The sequence below is a fragment of the Ctenopharyngodon idella genome, chromosome 13 (genome assembly GCF_019924925.1).
Source record: "Ctenopharyngodon idella isolate HZGC_01 chromosome 13, HZGC01, whole genome shotgun sequence".
NCBI lineage: Eukaryota > Metazoa > Chordata > Actinopteri > Cypriniformes > Xenocyprididae > Ctenopharyngodon > Ctenopharyngodon idella.
The window spans coordinates 23,754,389-23,775,049 of NC_067232.1; the positions used below are offsets into that span (position 1 = coordinate 23,754,389).

Sequence of the window (20,661 nt, forward strand, 5' to 3'; positions counted from 1 at the left end):
AAATATTAAAGATGGTGATTTGCATAACATCAACAGTCTTATCACATCCGACACAACAAGTTAATAATAAATAAAAGTCCCATTGAGACAAGGTGTGAAGGTGATTTTAACAGACTTCACCGAACTCACTCTCAAAATGCAGATGTGAGTCCTGAAATGCATCAATCCTGTTCATAAATGACTGTGTGAGAAGAATTGTATTAAACGTTCTAAAACCGGACTAACCCCAGCATGAGTGAATTAAAGACTCGCCCTTTAATTTTTTTCTTATTTGTCCAGTTTTGAGTAGCTTATTGTCATTTCTATGGATCAGCGCAAGCTACATCTTACCTTGCCATCCTGGTCTGCATTGGCAGCGTTTGCCGCTGCTTTCACACTGTCCCCGCAGAGGAAAGCCACAGTCAGAGGAGCAGTAGGGCACATCGCAGGCCTCTCCTTTCCAGCCATCCTCACATACACACTGCACAGACTCACTGGAATTCCCCACACGACACTCCCCTCGATCAGAGCAGTTATTGGGGCATGTATTCAACCTGGGTAGAGCAGACAGACAGAAAAAAATCAATGCAATAGTAAGTGTCATATCTGTGTTGGTCTACCGTTGTTTGGACAACCTAGTCAGCTTCCTGCTAACAGGCTTATTAAAGGTAGCCTAACCCCAAACATGTGATTGGTCACGATAGTTGGCATGTCAGTCTGCTTAAAAAGAGCAATGTTTTGACAGAGCAGCAGTGAGAACAGTGTTGTTATTGTTAACTTGGGCTTCACACCATCAAAGCAGCGAATATAATTCGGGAATTTAACTTTATGCGAATAAAGCAGCGTTTCCATCCCATGTGTTCAAGAGAACAAAATAGTCACTTCCTGGGAAATTAGTGCAAAAATATCTGCAATAAAAATGCAAGTTGCTGCAATCGGGGAAGCCACTGCGGCTCTTTTTTCCTACATCATAAATGACGTCTCAGAATGCACAGACACACATAATAAACGCTGTCAGGTTATCTTGATGCCTGATGTTTGTGAACGCAATCTTGTGAGAAGTTGGGGTGGGTGATCTTCCCGAAATCATATCACGATCTTTGTCACTGTTCAACTAGGGATACCGCCTAGAGTTCCTCAACGAATGGAGGAAGTTAAATGCAAGTTTTTCTTTTTATTTCATGTAGTGCAGGGTGCTCACAGGTGAAAAAACATGAGGAGAAAAAAAAAAACCTTAAGAAAAAAAAAAAAAATCCAACTTCAATATACACTACATTGTCAAAAGTTTTGGGACGCCTGCCTTTACTTGCACATGAACTTTAATGACATCCCATTCTTAATCCGTAGGGTTTAATATGGAGTTGGCCCACCCTTTACAGCTATAACAGCCTCAACTCTTCTGGGAAGGCTTTCCACAAGGTTTAGGAGTGTGTTTATGGGAAATTTTGACCATTCTTCTAGAAGTGCATTTGTGAGGTCAGACACTGATGTTGGACAAGAAGGCTTGGCTCGCAGTCTCCGCTCTAATTCAACCCAAAATCATCTAGAGTCCAGTGGCAGCGTGTTTTACACCACTGCATCCAACACTTTGCATTGCACTTGGTGATGTAAGGCTTGGATGCAGCTGCTCAGCTATGGAAACCCATTCCATGAAGCTCTCTACACACTGTTCTTGAGCTAATCTGAAGGCCACATGAAGTTTGGAGGTCTGTAGCTACTGACTCTGCAGAAAGTTGGCGACTTCTGCGCCTCAGCATGCACTGACCCCACTCTGTGATTTTACGTGGTCTACTACTTCGTGGCTGAGTTGCTGTTGTTCCCAATTGCTTACACTTTGTTATGATACCACTAACAGTTGACCGTGGAATATTTAGTAGTGAGGAAATTTCACGAATGGATTTATTGCTAAGGTGGCAACCTATCACGGTACCACGCTTGAATTCACTGAGCTCCTGAGAGCGACCCAATCTTTCACAAATGTTTGTAGAAGCAGTCTGCATGCCTAGGTGCTTGATTTTATACACCTGTGACCATGGAAGTGATTGGAACACCTGAATTCAGTGATTTGGAGGGGTGTCCCTAATACTTTTGGCAATATAGTGTACAAAAAAAAAAAAAAAAAGGAGCAATAGTCAAGAGCAATAACTCATAAAAACAGTTTTCCACCCCTTTCCAATCATACTTGGTATCTCTCACCCCCATGATGCAACACAGTAAAGGTATAAAAAGGATGACAAAACTAGTCAGTTATCCAATCACATCCTCTGTTGAGGCAAAGCCATGTGAATTTTTGCAATTTTTTGAAGCATTAAAATCACTTCATTATTGCAAGCCCTTGCGATATGTATAATCGCGATTTGTACCTTTTTTTTATTTGATTTATCTTGCAGCCCTATTGTTTACTAAAACTGTTAAAATTGTTTTCATTAATTGAAATAAAGCTGAAATACAATAAAGTAGAAATATTATTTAAAGGTGCAATATGTAATATTTTTGCAGTAAAATATCCAAAAACCACTAGGCCATTGTTATATATTTTGTTCACTTGAGTACTTACAATATCCCAAATGTTTCCAACTATTTGTAAATCGTGAGAAAATTGCAATTTTAACCAAGGCTCCGGGACGCGTGAGGACTGTGGCATAATAAAAGTCCCGCTGCTCGTGAGGCGTGTTGCGCAATCGCTCCAGCGGCCTCGTTCAGCTCCCACAACACTCGGTCCTGCTCTGCTTCATACTACAACGTTAATAATCGCATCCTTGAACATGATTTCTTCCCGAGTCTTATCCCTATTCTTTTGCACCATCCGTTGAGGTGAAGACCACATGTCCCAAGATTCCGTGCTCAAACTTGGTGTCATCAAGCTACGCCTTTGTTTTGAATAGGCCTCTAGCGACCTCTAGCGGACAAATTTTAAATATTGCACCTTTAAGTAAATATTATTTTATGAAACATTTCTAATTTTCATTTAAGCTGAAGTACTAAAATTACTCAAACAAATGTATTTATTTATTTTTCAATGCCATGTCAGCACTAAAAACTAAAACTGAAATAAAAATAAACCAAGGCTAAATAGAAATAAAAAATTACTAATAAAAATGAGAAGAGAACAAAATTAGAAAAAGTAAAATTTAAAATGAAAAAAAAAAAAAAAATGCTAAGAAATAATAAATGCTAAGTAAATACTATAATAGTAACTAAATAATACTAAAACAACTGCTCAGGAAGTCAACCTACAAATGGTGGACTAATAATCTCTGCACATAAGAGCCCGATATTAATTATTTTTTATGTTGGTTAAAAAACATTTTAAAATATTTTGTTTAGTTATGATTTATAATTGATTTGATTCCATTTGATATTATAAAACTATACAAACATGCAAATATCATGCATCCATATTTGAAGCTTAACATTTCCAATACAGGAATACATATGCCATATAAGACTGTTTTTAAACTCATTCATCACAAATGACTTCAGTTTAATGATTTTCCTTGCACCAGCCACACCTTATGTAAGCCTATTGTTACACTGTTTGCTTGGGCATTTACCTTTTCCAGTGCACAGTTAGGCGTTGTAATGAGTAGACATTAGATCTTGCCAATATTGTCCAGCTATTTCCCCTACTACAGTATCTGGCTATACAGTGGACGTTTCGTCTACAGTAAAAACGTCTCGATTTAGAAAAGCCGCAGTACACACCGATTCAGCAGCACACAGAGCAGCAGAGCCATGTCACAAGGTCCATAAAGCATTTACAACAGCAAGGCAAATATAAACTTACACAATATGTTTGGTAAATATTTTAACTTCATTTTAAGTTAATAATTGCCTTGGTAGCTTGAAAATATCTTATAAACAACTGTGTTGAGGGAGGAGCTAGCTTAAGGTGGGAACAGAATATTTGAGTTCAACCTGAACTGAAGTGTGTACCGACAGCCACATTAGTAGGCAGCTCACTCTCCTCTAGAGCTGAACATGGGGGGAAAAAGGGACAGCAGAGAATAACAGGCAGTCTAGCATCTGTCTTTCAGCTTTACGTGTTTTTGTGAGTGTCTGCAGTGTGTGTCAGGCTTGGTGTTTGATGTTCTATTGATACCGCACTCCAGTGTTTTTTGGGTCTTAGTGAATGCAGTCACTATAGAAACTGCCGCAGTCGCCATCAGGACTTCACATGAGCAGTTCCTGACACAGACACAGAGGTCAAAGACATCTGCGCTTCCTCTGTCCCGCTCTTCTTAAATTACTCTGACCTGCATTTTCTTGTTCTAGCTCTTGTTCTCTAGCGTACAGAGCCTTAAAGGGACAGTTCAGCCAAAAATCACATACACATACTCACTTTTATAATGCAAGCTTTTCTGTGAGGTGTGTCTTGACCTGTCTTTCTTTTGCAATGCAGAACAGGTGAAGTAACATTTTCACTGTATTTGGCTGAAATGACAAACCAAACTTGACTTTCATGAGGCATATCTGGAATTTCAGCATTGCAAACTACTTCTTTTGTGTTTCACAGATGAAAGGAAGTCATACATGTTTGGAACAACATGAGAGTGAGTAAATGTTGACAGCATTTCCCTTTTTTGGGTGAACTTTAGGACATATCCACATTACTCAGAATCCTCAGAGCTTCTCAAAAGCCATGGACAACAAAACAAGGCCCCGCCCCTGCTGGTAGATGGCGTAACTACACCAAAATGCAGCCACAAAGTATCCGTTGCCATTTATGGACATTTACAAGTAGCCATGTATCTGGGATTTCAAGATACTTGCCTTGTACAAAAACTAGGGCTGCTCGATTATGGCAAAAATCATAATCACAATTATTTAACAAGATTATAGGTGGGTGATATGATCAAAGTTTTTTTTCATGATGAGTCATTTTAATTAGGTTAATGTAAGTAAAATTCCTCAAAACAGTTACAGAAGACAAATAAACAGTCAGCAATACAATAAGAACAAAGAAACTAAATTACACACAAAATACTGCTTTAGGTTTTTCAGGAATATGTACTAATGGGTATTCAGATAAGTAATAACCTACAATAGAAATTGAATAAAGTAAACAAATGTAAAATAACACTGCTGTATACATTAAATATAGACTAATCCTTATTAAAACTACAGTTTATTCATTCAAGAGCAGTGAGTGATTTTATCTTTGTCTTTTGTTGTTTGACTGCAGCAGATTTATTAGGCTGCTGTCACTTTAAGAGCTGCATGGATCCAATATACTGTTACACAAGCACTCTTTCTAAGTGTTTACATTCACTTAAGACATGATCGACTGTGTTTACGAGGATACTTAACAAAACGGCATTTCAACATATTTGTGTGTAGGCTATTTGATTGTTTAGGCGTGTACACATCAATCGTTTCACATCGATTATCTTGTTTTCATAATCGTTGGAAGCCAAAATTGAAATCGAAAAATTACGATTAATTGCACAGCCCTAACAAAAACGTTGTTTGTTTGGTTAAAGTGTCCTTATATGCTATTTTAAAAGGTTCCTACATTTGTTTTGGAGGTCTCCTACAATAGGTTTACATACATCTAAGGTCATAAAACACTTCAATATTCTCAACATCTTTTCTCACGGTGTCTGAAACGGTTTGATAAATGATACCTCGAGGCTACTCTGTTCTGATTGGTCAAATGGCTGAGTCTGTTGTGATTGGTCTATCACTTACATTGTGCATCAAAAAACGATGCAGTTGGTTTTACCGTATCAATTCAAGTCCAAGTCCTTTGCGAAGTGTATTTACTTTCGCAGTGCAGAAAACAGCATCTTCTCCACATGTCGACAACGCAAACCAAACTCTAACAGGCCTCAGCTACAACTACAGTGTTTGAGGGTGGGTCAAAGTAGACGCTGTTCACGGGCAGCCAATGAAGAACATAGGCTTGCATTGTGCAAATTGGTTATGTAGGTTTGAGACTGGAATTACTGACGACTCATTTCAGGCAGTTCAGAATCATTCTTTCATTTAGGAGACAATAACTCCATTTATCACACACATTGATCTTTGAAACAGCTATATTGCAAAATACATAAAAGGTAATATCCAAAAAAGCATAATAGGGGCACTTTAAATAAACCAGTGTTCATAGGTTAGTGATAGCTTTGCAAGTAAGCTGTAAATTAAGGTTAAAGTTTCAAAGTCCTAGAGAGTAACAAGCATGTTTACAAGAAACAAATTCTGTTTTTAAACCTAGTAAGCTTCCTTCCTGTCTGCTGCGTAAACAGGCAGATGCCTGGAATCATCTAAACTGAATGGAAAATAAGAGTGACTGACAGGCCTACATGGGCAGCAAACTCCAATAACGTCTTTGAGTACACTACCGTTTTTAAATGTTTTTGAAATAAGTTTCTTACACTCCCACAGGCTAAAATTATTAGATAAAAAAGTAAAATATTATAATATTCTAACAGATTTTTATTATTGTATTTGTTTTCTATTTTAACACATTTTAAAATGTAATGTAAGCTGAATTTTCTGCATCATCACTCTAGTTTTAAGTGTCACATGATCCTTCAGAAATTCTAATATGCTGATTTGGTGCAAAAAACATTTCTTATTATTAATGTTGAAAACATTTTAATATTTTTGTGGGAGTGGTAATGCATTTTTTTCAGGATTCTTTGATGAATAGAAAGTTCATTTATTTACTTGTTCCTCAATTAGACGCTGTCTAAGCAAGCAGCTCACTAGGTTTTGTAACAGAACTACAGTACTGCTGTTTTGGTCCAGGAATTAAAGCTTTACCTGTAGGAGATGTTGAAGCCAGTAAGATTATACGCAGCGTCACTGAAGAAGTGCAGCAGGGCAAAGCCAGACTGTGCCACCACCTCTGGGACAGTCTCATTGCTGTAGCTCTCAGGAACAATCAAACCGCTGGAACATAAAAGAGAAGAACACAGAACCTTTATTACCTCTGCTGAAAGGGAACGTAACAAATTCAAAAATTTCATCACTTTCTCATTTATTTGTACTCTATTAGAGGGTTTTTGTACTTTCTTTATAATGGGCTGCTTAAAAATGATTCGTGTTGGGTTTTGTATGAATTTTTGAAGATTTTTGTAGATGTTCTGTCAAATATTGTTCAAACTGTTGGCATATTGGTGTGAATAAATCACTATCCGAGTAATTCCTTAGACTAACAGGCTCACCTGATCACCAATACAGCATTTATTTGATCAAAAATAGAGTAAAACTGTAATATTGTGAAATATTAGAATTTTAAAATAGCTGTTTTATCAGACATTTTCGGCTGAAGAATCAATCATGGATGACAAATATGTCAGGGTATTTCCACCAGATCGCAGGTATATTTCTAGGGGTCGTTCACACCATTTAAAACCAGTGTCTGATGTGGTGCAAGTACACCACCCCTCCAGAACGCTTCATATTCAAATCTGATCCTGGATTAACAGGTCATTACCTGGAAATCTCACTCTTCCTGTTTACACCTCACACACACACACACACACACACAGAGAAATGAAGAGAAGTGAAGAGAATACCTGAAGGCAGCGAGTAAAGGAGAGTAGATGGAGTCTCCATCGTACACATACAGATGATCCCAGCTGCACTCAGTAGCAAAATGCTCAAAGCGAAGCCTCAGGATAGAGTTTGGCCTGTCGAGAAAAGAGGACCATCAACCACCATAACACACACAAATGCTAGGTATCCGATATAGAGGTCAGCTACATGACCCAAACCTGACAGGACCTGACAAACTGTTAAAGGGCTTTTCATATGTGTAGATTGCTTGCTTTGCTCCAAAACAGGGATTTAAATTGTTACAATGTTGCATTTTCTTCTATATTTATTAGAGCGGGAACCAGGGCTTCGGTGGGACAGCATTCTTGCAACGCACCTAACAAACAGAAGCATTTGTTTCTAAACAAATGCTTCAAATAAGCCAGGTGGGCAAACACCATAGGTTTTTAATAAATGAAAATGTTTATTATGGATATAAATATTTGATATAGGATTGACATTCATTTAAAACTTGAGTTAAATCAATTACATGATATGACAATTAATTCATTGCATATTAGCATTTACCAAATGACAATCATTTCTTATTTTTGTGGTAGAAAATCATATAACAATTTTTTCAGGCAGGATAACAATCCACAATGTTATCACAATACATTTTTAAAATTTGGTTTTTAATACTGTTTTGCAAGTTACTCAGCTATACGGCCAAACTATTTAAAAAACATAGCCGTATAGATAAGAAATAATGTTTGTTTTTATTACCATACCAATAAACAAATCTATTATTGATGTCTTGGGGGAAAAAAAGAGAAAATAATCGATTTTAGAGGCTTTAAAATTTAACAATACCGGTCAGGTCATGTCAGGCCAGGTCAGGTTACAGTGTCTCATTTACAGTCCAGATTCAGGCTTAAGGATCAGACCTCTAATCTGAGAAAGAGAGTTTCATTTTTAGACCAATACTCACTGTCCCTCAATAAGCCACGTGCATTTGGTCTTGTATTTGTAGTTTCCTGCCCCATCAGAGAGGTAGCCAGAGGGTCCCGTTAGCCTGCATATGACAGACACACAACATTACTACATGAAACACAGCTACTAAAACACACACCTGAAGGGACGGGTTAATATTTGTGCTGTCAATCAATTAAAAAAATAACGAATTAATCTCGCATTTTTCTGTAATTAATCGCAATCACCCCTAGCATTAAAATTTGTACACACGGCACGAGAGCAGCGGAACTTTTATTATGCCACAGCCGCCGCTTCCGCTTCTTCCGGTCAAGCATATGTGGGGTAACACAGCGCTGTTTATCATATTAGATACATTTGAGTGTGTTGAAAATGATGTTATAACGTTAATCTGAGCGTTCGGTCGGTGGCTGCTATGAGACACTTGTTGCACACTGCAGTAAGCAAGATTGATATTAGAATATAATTAATATAATCAAGAAAACAAGATTCAAACAATGAGACTAAACGTGTTGAGCTATATAACATGATTATTTTTCTGTCGATGAATGTATCCAAACAGTTGCTCACCTGTCTAATAAAACACATATTAAAGCGTCTTTGGTGTTTCCATGGTTTCTACAAAATAAAACTGGAAACCGAGGGTAACGCGGGTATGACGTCATTGATAGGCGGCGCACAGACACAGTCTCTATTATTGGGGATGAAATGAGCAATTATAGCCATTCAACATTACAGTATAATTGAAAGCCCTCATTTTTAACATATAGACATAAAAAAATAACAACTAATAACTTAATTGTACACTATGTAACATTTTTTTGGTCAAAATTAACAACATTTAAATAAGTCAACACATCAATCCTTCTTCCAAAATGTGTTTTTGTCTTACCCTGATTCACTATGGTAAGACTAAGCGTTTATATTTTAGACCTGATGAGATGGTTTCCGCAGGAAATTGTGTACATGCATGACTCGCCCGTGCATGTCTCATATCCGTAAATAGATAAATAAATCTCGAATCTCCTGGGAATTATCCATTTTAAAAAAAGACGCTGAACAGATGAGAGTCTGCTGGCAAAAAAAAGAGAAAACACGACAGAGCTCGTAATAAAACAAGAATCAACATTGGCTTGGCTTTTCAGAGATGAACTGAGGGATTTGAAATGTTGTAAATGCAACAAGGAGATAGAGTTGTTATTACTCAACAGATGAGTAAATTGTTTTATTGAACAGATAAATTGCCATATGTAGCTCTCTAACAGGAGTTTATTGTAAAGCATATGCTGGAATTTATTTTCAAGGAAGTACCGTGTCTATTAAAGGATTAGTTCACTTTTAAATAAAAATTTCCTGATAATTTACTCACCCCCATGTCATCCAAGATGTCCATGCCCTTCTTTCTTCAGTCGAAAAGAAATGAAGGTTTTTGATGAAAACATTCCAGGATTATTCTCCTTATAGTGGACTTCAATTGGCCCCAAACGGTTGAAGGTCAAAATTACAGTTTAAGTGCAGCTTCAAAGGGCTTTAAATGATACCAGACGAAGACTAAGGGTCTTATCTAGTGAAACGATCGGTCATTTTCTAAAAAAACAAAACTTATATGCTTTATAAACACAAATGATCGCCTCACAAGGGCTTCCCCCAGACTGCCTTCCGTATTCTTCAAAATGCTTACGCTTTATGTCCTACACCTTCCCTATTCAACTTACAGAAAAAACGGAACTGGTGCCACGTTCATTCCGTAAGTTGAATAGGGAAGGTGTAGGACATACAGCGTTAGGCGGTCTTTCGCTAGATAAGACCCTTATTCCTCGTCTGGTATTGTTTAAAGCCCTTTGAAGCTGCACTTAAACTGTAATTTTGACCTTCAACCGTTTGGGGCCAACTGAAGTCCACTATAAGGAGAATAATTCTGGAATGTTTTCATCAAAAACCTTCATTTCTTTTCGACTGAAGAAAGAAGGGCATGGACATCTTGGATGACATGGGGGTAAGTAAATTATCAGGAAATTTTTATTTGAAAGTGGACTAATCCTTTAATGGGTAAAGCTACAGTAATGTCTTTAGCTAGTCAGCTTGAGATCCTTTTCATCTAAACTGGTTATATCTCTTAAGCCTAGTAGTGAATGTTTTAGGAGTAGTAGGATAACCATATTTGCCCACACATTCACACAGAGCTGAAGCACAAGCAAAACAATGTTTTGGTAAATGCATGCAATTTTGTTTTTTTAGCCATTACAAGTAACATGAGGGACTTTCGCACTGAATAGTTCTAGGAACTCAGTTATAGGAACTAGCCACTTCCCCGGGAACTCATTTCTCCTCCGTGCCATGTTCCTGGTTGCATTTGCACTGGGAATAGGAACTGTGAATAGGACGCCATGATTGGAGCTATATTTGTTGTGTGTCGTGGGTTTCGTGATTACAGAGATGAAATGTAAACGCATAATTTACGCGACTGAAAGAGCAAAAATTGGGGCTAAGATACGAAATCTCCTATGACAACTTTCAGTATCAAGCTGGAGAAAAGAACAACCCTGCAGACAACAGGTAAATGCCGTTATTGCTGTTTTCCATGTTCGTGAAGTAAATATGTTTACACTGCTTTTTAAAAATGCCGGGTGCCAGTGTTTGAAATGCGTTTGACCAAACAACGTACATTCACGTCACTGACAGTTCCTACAGTGCTGATTTAGACCCTACTCTGAAGTAGGAAATAATTTAGTTCCCCCAAAAGGAGGAAATTATTCCTAGTTCCTGCGATGTGAACACAGCAAAATCCAGGTACTTCAGCAACTGCAATTACAATCCGTCCTATACAACATCAGTATCTCTATTTACGCCTATTTTTCGCACTAACACTTGTTGTCAACATTGAGACAAGCATGTTACTGTACAAGATCAAAAACTGGTAGTGAGACGGCGCTTAAAACACAGGAGCATACTGTGGGTCTTGCGAGTCACATCCACAGAGAAGCAAGTGGACGTGAGTGTCTCTGCTCATAGGATAGGCCTACATGCATACCGGCTGCTCTTTCTTGCTTTGCGGGAACCCAGATAGCATGATCATATACTGCAGCCAAAGGATGGGGAAGATATCAGCATAGCTACTTCAGGAATGGAAAAAGTGGATTCTGCATTAATTGTGCTAATATGAAACACAATGTAAACAAGATACAGTTCACCAATTATGTAATGCAAGTTTAACAGTCCTCACTAAGACTTTAATTAGACATTAACATGACAAGCCTGTTATATTGTTTATTTAAAGTTCAAGGGTCAATGGTGAATTCAAGCACAGTGTGTGCATCTCAGTTTCAGTAATGTTTTGGCAGTGTGAGTAGTGTTATAATAGGGTTATTTACCCTAAAATGGAAATTATGTCATCCTTCACTCACCCTTGTGTCATTCCAAGCCTGTATTTCTTGTAACATAAAAGGAGAAGTTTAGCAGTTAAGCAAGAAAAGAAGAAAGAAAGTCCTAGAGGTTTGGAATGACATAAGGTTGAGTAAATGACTCGCTTTTATTTTTTTTTATTTTTTTTGGAATCAACTATTCCTTTGAAACATGTTTTGAACTAGGCCTGTAACGAAAATCAGATTTTTACTACACAACTATAGTATAGTTACTACAATAATTATATTATGGTGAAATCTACAGAAATTCTGAAAAATAAATTCTCCACAAAATAACTACAAGAGTAAAAAAAAAAAAAAAAAAAAAAAACTTCTCGACCAGCGTAAGAGATGCAGTCCCATTTACCTTTGTTCAGTGAATTTTTTTTTGTGGTCGAAATCTAGTCATTTCAATTAGAATCTGCATGATCTGGAATTTTACTTGAGAGCTGAACATTTTCCCATGCAGATTATGTGTTGACTTCAAGCTAGTTAGTCACGCTCATTCCGCTCTGTGTATACATTAGCCGCAAAATTTCACCGAATATGTAGAACACCAAATAGTTCAGAACACCAAACACATTTGTAGAACACTAAATAGTTCCACAAATGTGTAGAACTATTACAACATCAATATCACGAATCTTGTCAATACTGGTACACTGTGACACCTCATCTACTGATATAGAGCCAAGTGTGTGTGTGTGTGTGTGTGTGTTTTTGTTTGGCAATGAGGTATCTAAGCCCCTGACTACAGTCTCAAGGAGCTTTGTTAACATTAAAAAAAAACACAGTTCATTAACACACCCACAATCCTGTGGGAGCTGCACATACACTCTCCAGCAGACAGCTGTGACAAACACACATCACTGGGATGTGATTCTCGACGGAGCACAGCAATCTTCCACCCAGCCAATTAGATCATCATTCAACAATGTCCCATTAGAATCATTAACAATTAAAATCACATCATGTATTTCTTCAAATAAAGCACAGACGTTTGATAATGGGCAAAAAATTGCTGAATAATTGAGCTGTTGTGCTTTTTCCTGTCAGTCTCTATTCAGCTTTTATGATGATAGAAGACAGCCGAGAGAATGTCAGAAATGCCTGTCTGCCATAAGTGATTTCAAACCTGGGTCTACTGGGAATTAGATTAAGTTTAGACGGAGATGCTGAGAGACAGAGTACTTCTTCTACGTTCACACTGCGAGCCTTAGTGCTCAATTCTGATTTTTTTTTTCTTTTGTTTTTTTTTTGTATATTCACGTTGTTGTTTTAAATGTGGCCAATATCAGGTTCCAATGTGAACAGATCGTGGTCCTGGACCGATCCGCATTTATATTTATATTATATTATATATATATATTTATATGTAAAAGCGCCTATTTCAGCGAATTTGTGTTTTGAATAGTGTTTTGTTGTTGTGTAAGAATAACAATGAACCCACAATTCAAGCAGTTGCCGCCCCCGAATTGGCATTAAAGAAGAAACTGGCTTGCGTGGAAGAAACAGTCGGCTTCTGTACTTCAACAAATGATCCACTAAAAAGAGGCCATTTAGTAAAGCAGATCCTGTTGCTGATAATTATGTTATGGAATTATGAATGGGCCAGCAAATCAGACAACATCACGCTTTCAAACAGAATATGCATCCTCTCTTCTTGCGATTTCAAACACGAGGACCAAATTCTATTAACAGATACCTATTAATGGAAGAAAAAAAATGCAGTATGTACGAAGACACAGTAGGCTCTTCCATACTCGATTTCACAAATACTGCACTCTTCTTACTAAAAAGTATTGTGGCTTTACTATAGTACTGTGAAATATACCATGACACTGTCACTTAATGATTACCATATTTACGTATCATGGTATTCCAAAAAATTATTAACATGAAACATGTTTAAGAAACATGATTTACCATGGTAAATGTACAGAAACGTTTTATTACCATGGTACTAGAATCACCATTAATCATGGCAACATCTGAAAACAGCATGTCTCATACACAGAGACACTCCATATCAAAAGTCACATACAACTTGACATTAACTTTTTTGCTCACTATAGCGACTCAGCATTATCACTGGCCACAATTTTATTGTTGGAAAATTATGTTTTATTATGGGTGTGACGATACACTTAGCTCACAAGACGAGACGATACGCAATATTGCTTTCACAAGAATGAGACGAGACAATCTTTTAAGACTATTTTTAGGAAATCTTCAATGACGAAATATAAGACTGGAAAAACAGTCTTTTATTTGACAAAGACAAAAAAAGAAAGAAAAAAGAGCAGGTGCATTTTTAACTGATTTAGGGCTGTCACTAATAATTATTTTGGTAATCGAGTAATCAGTCTTTTTTTTTGTTGTTGTTGTTGATTAATCGGATATTTTTGTGGTAATAAAATAGCCGTAAGTGAACAATAGTCTTTAAAATGACTTAAAACACACATAATAACAATGAGACAATAAGAAGTGGTTCAACTAAAGTATCAAAACCAAGTAATCATATTAGGCAGGTTTTGAGCGTGAACTGCAGCTGCAGAGACGCGCGAGTATTCACACTGGAAGCGTTTGTACAGCGTCACAGCAGCGGCTCCAAGCTGCATAAAGTGAGCATTTCTTTACAAAGACAACTATAAATTTGTTTTTATAAGTTGGTCATTTATAAACAATCTTTCAAGACTATCAAGTTAACATAGGGAGGTGTACAACACTCACATTTAAATGTAAAATAAATAAATAAAAGCCTTGCATTAACCATTACTGCACACGAATGAGGTAAGCTTTGTGTTTTACATCATCTGCCGCGTGCACGTTTACAAGACAGCAAACTCGGCGAAAAAAGTCAGCAAACTCGGGTTTAATTTGGGTATGCTAGATCCTATAGCGTGTAATAACTAAAATAATGTTTATATATCATATTTTCTGGCTAGTTTACTTTAGTTTTTTATAATACACCATGCTTTAACCCAAACTGAACAATTAAAAACAAGTTTAAATAAGTAAATCTTCTATAAATATTATATATTTATATGTAAAAGCGCCTATTTCAGCGAATTTGTGTTTTGAATAGTGTTTTGTTGTTGTGTAAGAATAACAATGAACCCACAATTCAAGCAGTTGCCGCCCCCGAATTGGCATTAAAGCGAAAGTAAAACGCATACGGCCGCATGGGCATTCATAATGGTGCATGTCCACTGGCACGGAGCGAGCGTAGCAGAGCTGGAAGTTGAGCTTCCATAGGAATTAACTGAAATTGCCAGTGGGCACGCACCGCAAGAGATTTAAAAGAGAGGTGGAAAAAGAGGGAAAAACTCCAACCCCCCTCGGTATTACCGATGTTGTCCCATGTCAATTAACCAGTGTCAAAATTTCCTCATTGTCACGTCCCTAAATCATATGTGACCCTGGACCACAAAACCAGTCATAAGTCACACGGGTATATTTGTAGCAATAGCCAACAATACACTGTATGGGTCAAAATCATTGATTTTTCTTTTATGCCAAAAATCATTAGGATAAAGTAAAGATCATGTTCCATGAAGATATTTTGTACATTTCCTACCATAAATATATCAAAAAATTATTTTTGTAAGTGGATATGCATTGCTAAGCACGTCATTTGGACAACTTTAAGGGCGATATTCTCAGTATTTTGATTTTTAAATAGTTGTATCTTGGCACAAATATTGTCCTATCCTAACAAATACATCAATGGAAAGCTTATTTATTCAGCTTTCAGATGATGTATAAATCTCAATTTCAAAAAATTGACCCTTATGACTGGTTTTGTGGTCCAGGGTCACATATGGTTTTATTGAACAACACTGTAAGAAAAAACACTAATGTAATATACATTATAAACAATCAACTTATGTACGTTATGTATTTTAACAAATGCCTACAGAGGGCGCCAACGGTCTGGTGATTCTTGTTGTTACACTTTACAGCATGATCAAATCCTTTTTTTAATATTGGCTAATTTTCATTTTCATTTTAGTGTAAAGGGTTAACTTTCCAGAAGCTCACACATGCCGCGTAACCAATGAGGTTCATTCTTGTGTGTTACACAGCATGTTTGAGCTTCCGGAAGAGGTTTGTTCTTGTGCGTCATTCACGTTTCGGTTGAGCTTCTGCTTATGTTCGCTGATCAATGTTTACATGTGAGTAAAATCCTAAATTAAATCTATCAGGGTATATACAGGAATCATGGAGTTAAATTTAATACCTTTTAAGACCTTTTTTAAGACTTTTTCCATACATTTTAAGACCTCATCGCCACTTCAAGTTTAACTGGTTACATCAGCGACACTTTAACTTAAATTTACTATATATTGATTGTAAGATAGCACAACTAAACAGTCTTAGTTTGTGATAACTCCTTATCAATGCAACATAATTCAGAAGGGTGGGAACAAAGTACAAGAGAATTAATTGAGTGACTAACCCAATCCAAGGTTTATTAGAAAGAGAAACCAGAAACAAGAATTAGACCAATAAACAAAACAATTGACAAAACTTACTGAAGAGGGAAAATAAATCTCTCCGAGCATTTGCGCGATAGAGACCTGCATTTTGCGTCCCATAGCGGCTTTGTGGCTAGCACTTAGCATGTGGGACTGGACAGCGTTGATCCTCATCGAGGCTACGCTAATTGCCTTCCAACACGCAGAGCAGTACGCCTCACGGTTATTCCCAGAGACGGCCCTCACCCATGGTTCCAACTAGGGGTGCAACGGTTCAGTTTTTAACGCGGTTTTAGGGTCACTGTTACGGTACGGTTCGGTAAGTGCTATGTTCAGGGAAAAAAGGACTATGGTCAAATAAAAATAAAGAAAATAAAAATCAAACTGCAAGCAACAGCACAAATAAATACAATAGAGCAAAGATACAAAGGTTTCAGGTTTTTCTGGTATCAGTAGTTTTCAGGTATACAGAAACTGAATGAAGTAACATTAGCTATTAAAACAACACTGCATAACGTTCACAAGATTAATCATTATTAATTATTAATTAAGTTACAAAAGCTATTTCATCAAGAGCAGTGAGTGATTTCCTTGTCTTTTGTTGTTTGATTAACATTAAAAACACACAGAAAACAGGAATGCAAGGGCTGCTGTCTCTTTAAGACATAATGCATGGATCAGTACACTGACACTGAACACATGCGTTCTTTCTCGAGTGTATAAGTTCACTTAATTTTTAGGGGAAGCCAGAATACGTATCCATCGACAGAAACATACATTAGCCTAACTCTTGTCTGTTTTATTTATTTTCAACAAACCAAATTATAGATGCGTATGCGTTGTCAGATATGAGATGAACCGAGGTGCAAGTGTGTGCCGAAACGTGTGTGGAGAACGGCACGGTCGGATTTTTTTACTGAGAACCGTTACACCCCTAGTTCCAACTCCTTATCCTTTAACCGTTTGCACGAGAACTTCTATTTTCCCATTAGTCAACAATGTTGCTTAACAACCGAGCGTGAAAGGACCTGTGCTATCAGTCAGTGAGCGCGGTAACAGATGACATCAAATCTAGCGGGATTCTATAAATAAACTACACAGAATCACACTATTCGCCTACGCAATGATTAAATTCAGGTAAACTTCAGCATACAACCTCTTTGGACAAATATACATAATGAAGATTATACAAAATGTAATACCTTGGAAATGGCTTTTAATACTTTTTAAGAGCCTTAATTTTCTCTAAATTGATTTATCAACTTTTAATACTTTTTAAGACCCCGCGGACTATTCATCATAAAAAAAGATCAAGTCTCTTCAGAAAATTTGAACTAAAATGCTCGATTCATATGGATTAGTTTTCCGATCTCTTTATGAGCTTTTTGAAGCATCAAAGTGTTTGTTGCAAAGGCAGTCAATTGAGGGACAGAAATCTCTCAGATTTCATCAAAAATATCTTCATTTGTGTTCCAAAGACCAACGAAAGTCTTGGAATGACATAATTAATAACAGAATTTTCATTTTGGGGTGAACCAACCCTTTAAGTTTTAGTAATTTTACATGCCTTTGTCATTTTCATTAGTTTATTTTTTATAATTTTATTTTACTTTACTTTTATTTCAGTTGTAGTTTTAGTAACTTTAGGACTTTTCTTTTCTAAGTTTTATTCAAGTGTTTTAAGTTTATTTTATTTCAGCTTCATTTCAATTACTGAAATCTATTTTAGTTTTACTTTTACTTCTAGTTAACAGTCGGATTATGAAATAACCTGTGTGTGAAGAGAGTCAAAATAACAGATTATCATCATCATTATTCTGATGAAGCATGTGCCCACAAAATACATGTCCTTGGCAGGGATCTATATTTCGAAAACAGAGCTTCTAGTGAATTTAGACTGTTCCATAGACTTCATTCCTGGTCATTAGAAAGACAGGAACATTCCTGATCCGAGATGAAATGGCAGAATGTTAGGAACGGCCTCTGCCTCCAGCGTGGCTGTGTTAGATTCATGATTGACACCACATGATCATTTGGCTTCAGTCTGCCTGTCTCTTCTCAGCTATTTGGAGCCCGATTCACCCCACATGACCCAAAGCCTCCAATGTAACCAGTGTCTCTGCCAGACTTTGCCCATCAGTGAGTCACATCCCATGATGAAGCAGGATGTGGCAAACATCATACTCCAAGAAAACCTTAAAATATTAGCCTACTGTTCATACATAGTGAAGTTGATCTTGTCAGTTTTATGCCAATGTGAAAACAGTTTAAATCACACTACCAACCTAGTATGAGACAACAGGCTCAATTTTTGACAATAACAATTATTGATGAACAGTGTGCAAAATATTCAGCGATTTTCAAGAGGGTCAACATTTTAAGGGCATTTCTGTCAGCATAATTTTAGGGGCCCAATCAGCTCAAACCAGTTGTTATTCTGGCATCCCTAGTTTGCAAACACAAACTATATAAAGTACTTGACTATAAAAAACACTTTATGAAACTTATGACACACACAAGTGCGCAGTCAAAACAACGACATTAACTATGCTTTGTCAAAGTAACGTCCAATACTGATCCTAAGGGAAAACGCTCTAGTGCCTGCGGCTCCTATCCATACGTCCATAAAGAAACACAAATTTGCAAATGTAATAAAAATAATAATGAAAATATTAGGAAATATGACATTAAAAACTGTATAAATCACTTTTTTTTTTTTTAAAGTGACACTGTCTAAAATAAGTTGAGAATTAAAAAGTAAATACAAATAAGATGTATTATAGAATTTGTTACTCCGTTCTTATAGTTAGGTCTACTATTTTACAATAAAAGTAAAAATGCTTAAAAGTCACTAAATCAAGGAGAAATATACTTGGTTTAAATAAATAAAACGAATTCATGTAAAATGTAAAGAGTAATGCAATGTAAAAATACAAAAAAAACTTTTTTTTATATAGTGTAAATACTAATGTTTTCTTAGGCTATTTAACCTAGACAATGTGTCAACAGTAACTATAACTGGAACAACAGTTTATATTGGATTGGAAATAAAAAGCAGTGAGGACTTTGACTCCTCATATCAGAACAACACTGCACGCCGCTTATATTTATATATAAACTTTGAGGGCTTCAAGGCTTCATTTAGACTTAAATTTAGCACCCTGTTAAAGAGCAGCTTGTATGAGCATCAGATTCCAAACAGCGCAGGTTGTCTATCTTCATAATTCCTTAAAATGAGCCTTCATAATACGCATGAACCGAGCCCTGACAAAAGTTACAGTATGTTCTGAACGAACTTCACGCATTAGACGCGTTCGTGTCAATGTCACGAGCATCAGCTGTGAATAAGAGCCGTTTGTGTCTCACCTGAAGCGGCCGCCGCAGTGCTGGCACTGCTCCCCGACCCATCCCGGCTCGCATACACACACGCCGCTGGCTGTGTTACACTGGCCGTTTAAGCAGGGCTTATCGCACTCTTTCGCCTCCGTGGCCGCGGGCAGACGTACCAGTCCGCTGAGGGCTGTGATGAAGAGAAGAGATCGCAGTACGGTGCCGTGAAGGCCTACGCGAGCCAGGCCGTGTGTCAGACACCAGCCCCGGTCAAGGGCCCTCCGAACCTCCGCGGCCATTCGCGCAGAAACGGCTGATAGACAGTGGCGAACCCGCTGCTAGTGACTATCGGATGAAGGGAGACAAAGGATAGTAGTGTCGTCGATTCTGTCTGTGGCCCGTGGTTTCTTTGGAGGCGGATCTTTTATCTTTTCTTCTCGTTCACATCTTACCGATGCTTATCGCTGCAGTACCCAGACGCATATTGACACCCGGAAATGACGAGTACAAGGAATTGCGGAAGTGCGCATTGATTGATAATGAGCGCGGAATTTAATGAAGTAATTGTGACAAATAGCTCAGAGCAAATAATATGAGCTTTTACAATAATATGAAATATTATTGGAATAAAGTAATATGATAAATACATGTATAATGCAGTAAAACTGGGTTTATTCCGTGTGGGATATATACGTGGTTGAGACATAAAATTAAAAACTAAGCATAATACTCTACAGTTTTTTTTTTTTTTTTTAAAGATTTATCATATTAAATGCAAATTGTATGTGATAAGGTTCCATTCCACACAATTCTGGTGTATCAAAAATTTCATTTAGTGTCTGTAAATAATCTAACTGTAGTTCAACAGCGTACCCTTGTGGCCTTTTGTGGTATTTACATGAATGTCAAATAATTGTCACCCCCCTTTTTGAGAATAGACATGGAAATGCACTATCCAAATTTAAACGGTTGTAATTCAAGAATGCTTTGGA

At 37.1% G+C, this 20,661-nt stretch overlaps 1 protein-coding gene across 2 annotated transcripts in view; it reads right to left on the bottom strand.

The window, feature by feature from the left end:
• Positions 1-20,173, bottom strand: part of atrn (attractin) — a 77,065-nt gene extending 56,892 nt beyond the window's left edge. For both annotated transcript variants that reach the window (XM_051918223.1, XM_051918224.1), the window contains exons 1-5: positions 19,706-20,173; positions 8,456-8,539; positions 7,506-7,619; positions 6,748-6,876; positions 331-533 (exon numbers count right to left, since the gene is read on the bottom strand). In XM_051918223.1, the coding sequence (XP_051774183.1) occupies positions 331-533; positions 6,748-6,876; positions 7,506-7,619; positions 8,456-8,539; positions 19,706-19,968 (793 nt within the window). In that variant the 5' untranslated portion in view covers positions 19,969-20,173. The remainder of the gene's footprint in view (positions 1-330; positions 534-6,747; positions 6,877-7,505; positions 7,620-8,455; positions 8,540-19,705) is intronic.
• Positions 20,174-20,661: the final 488 nt, after the last annotated feature.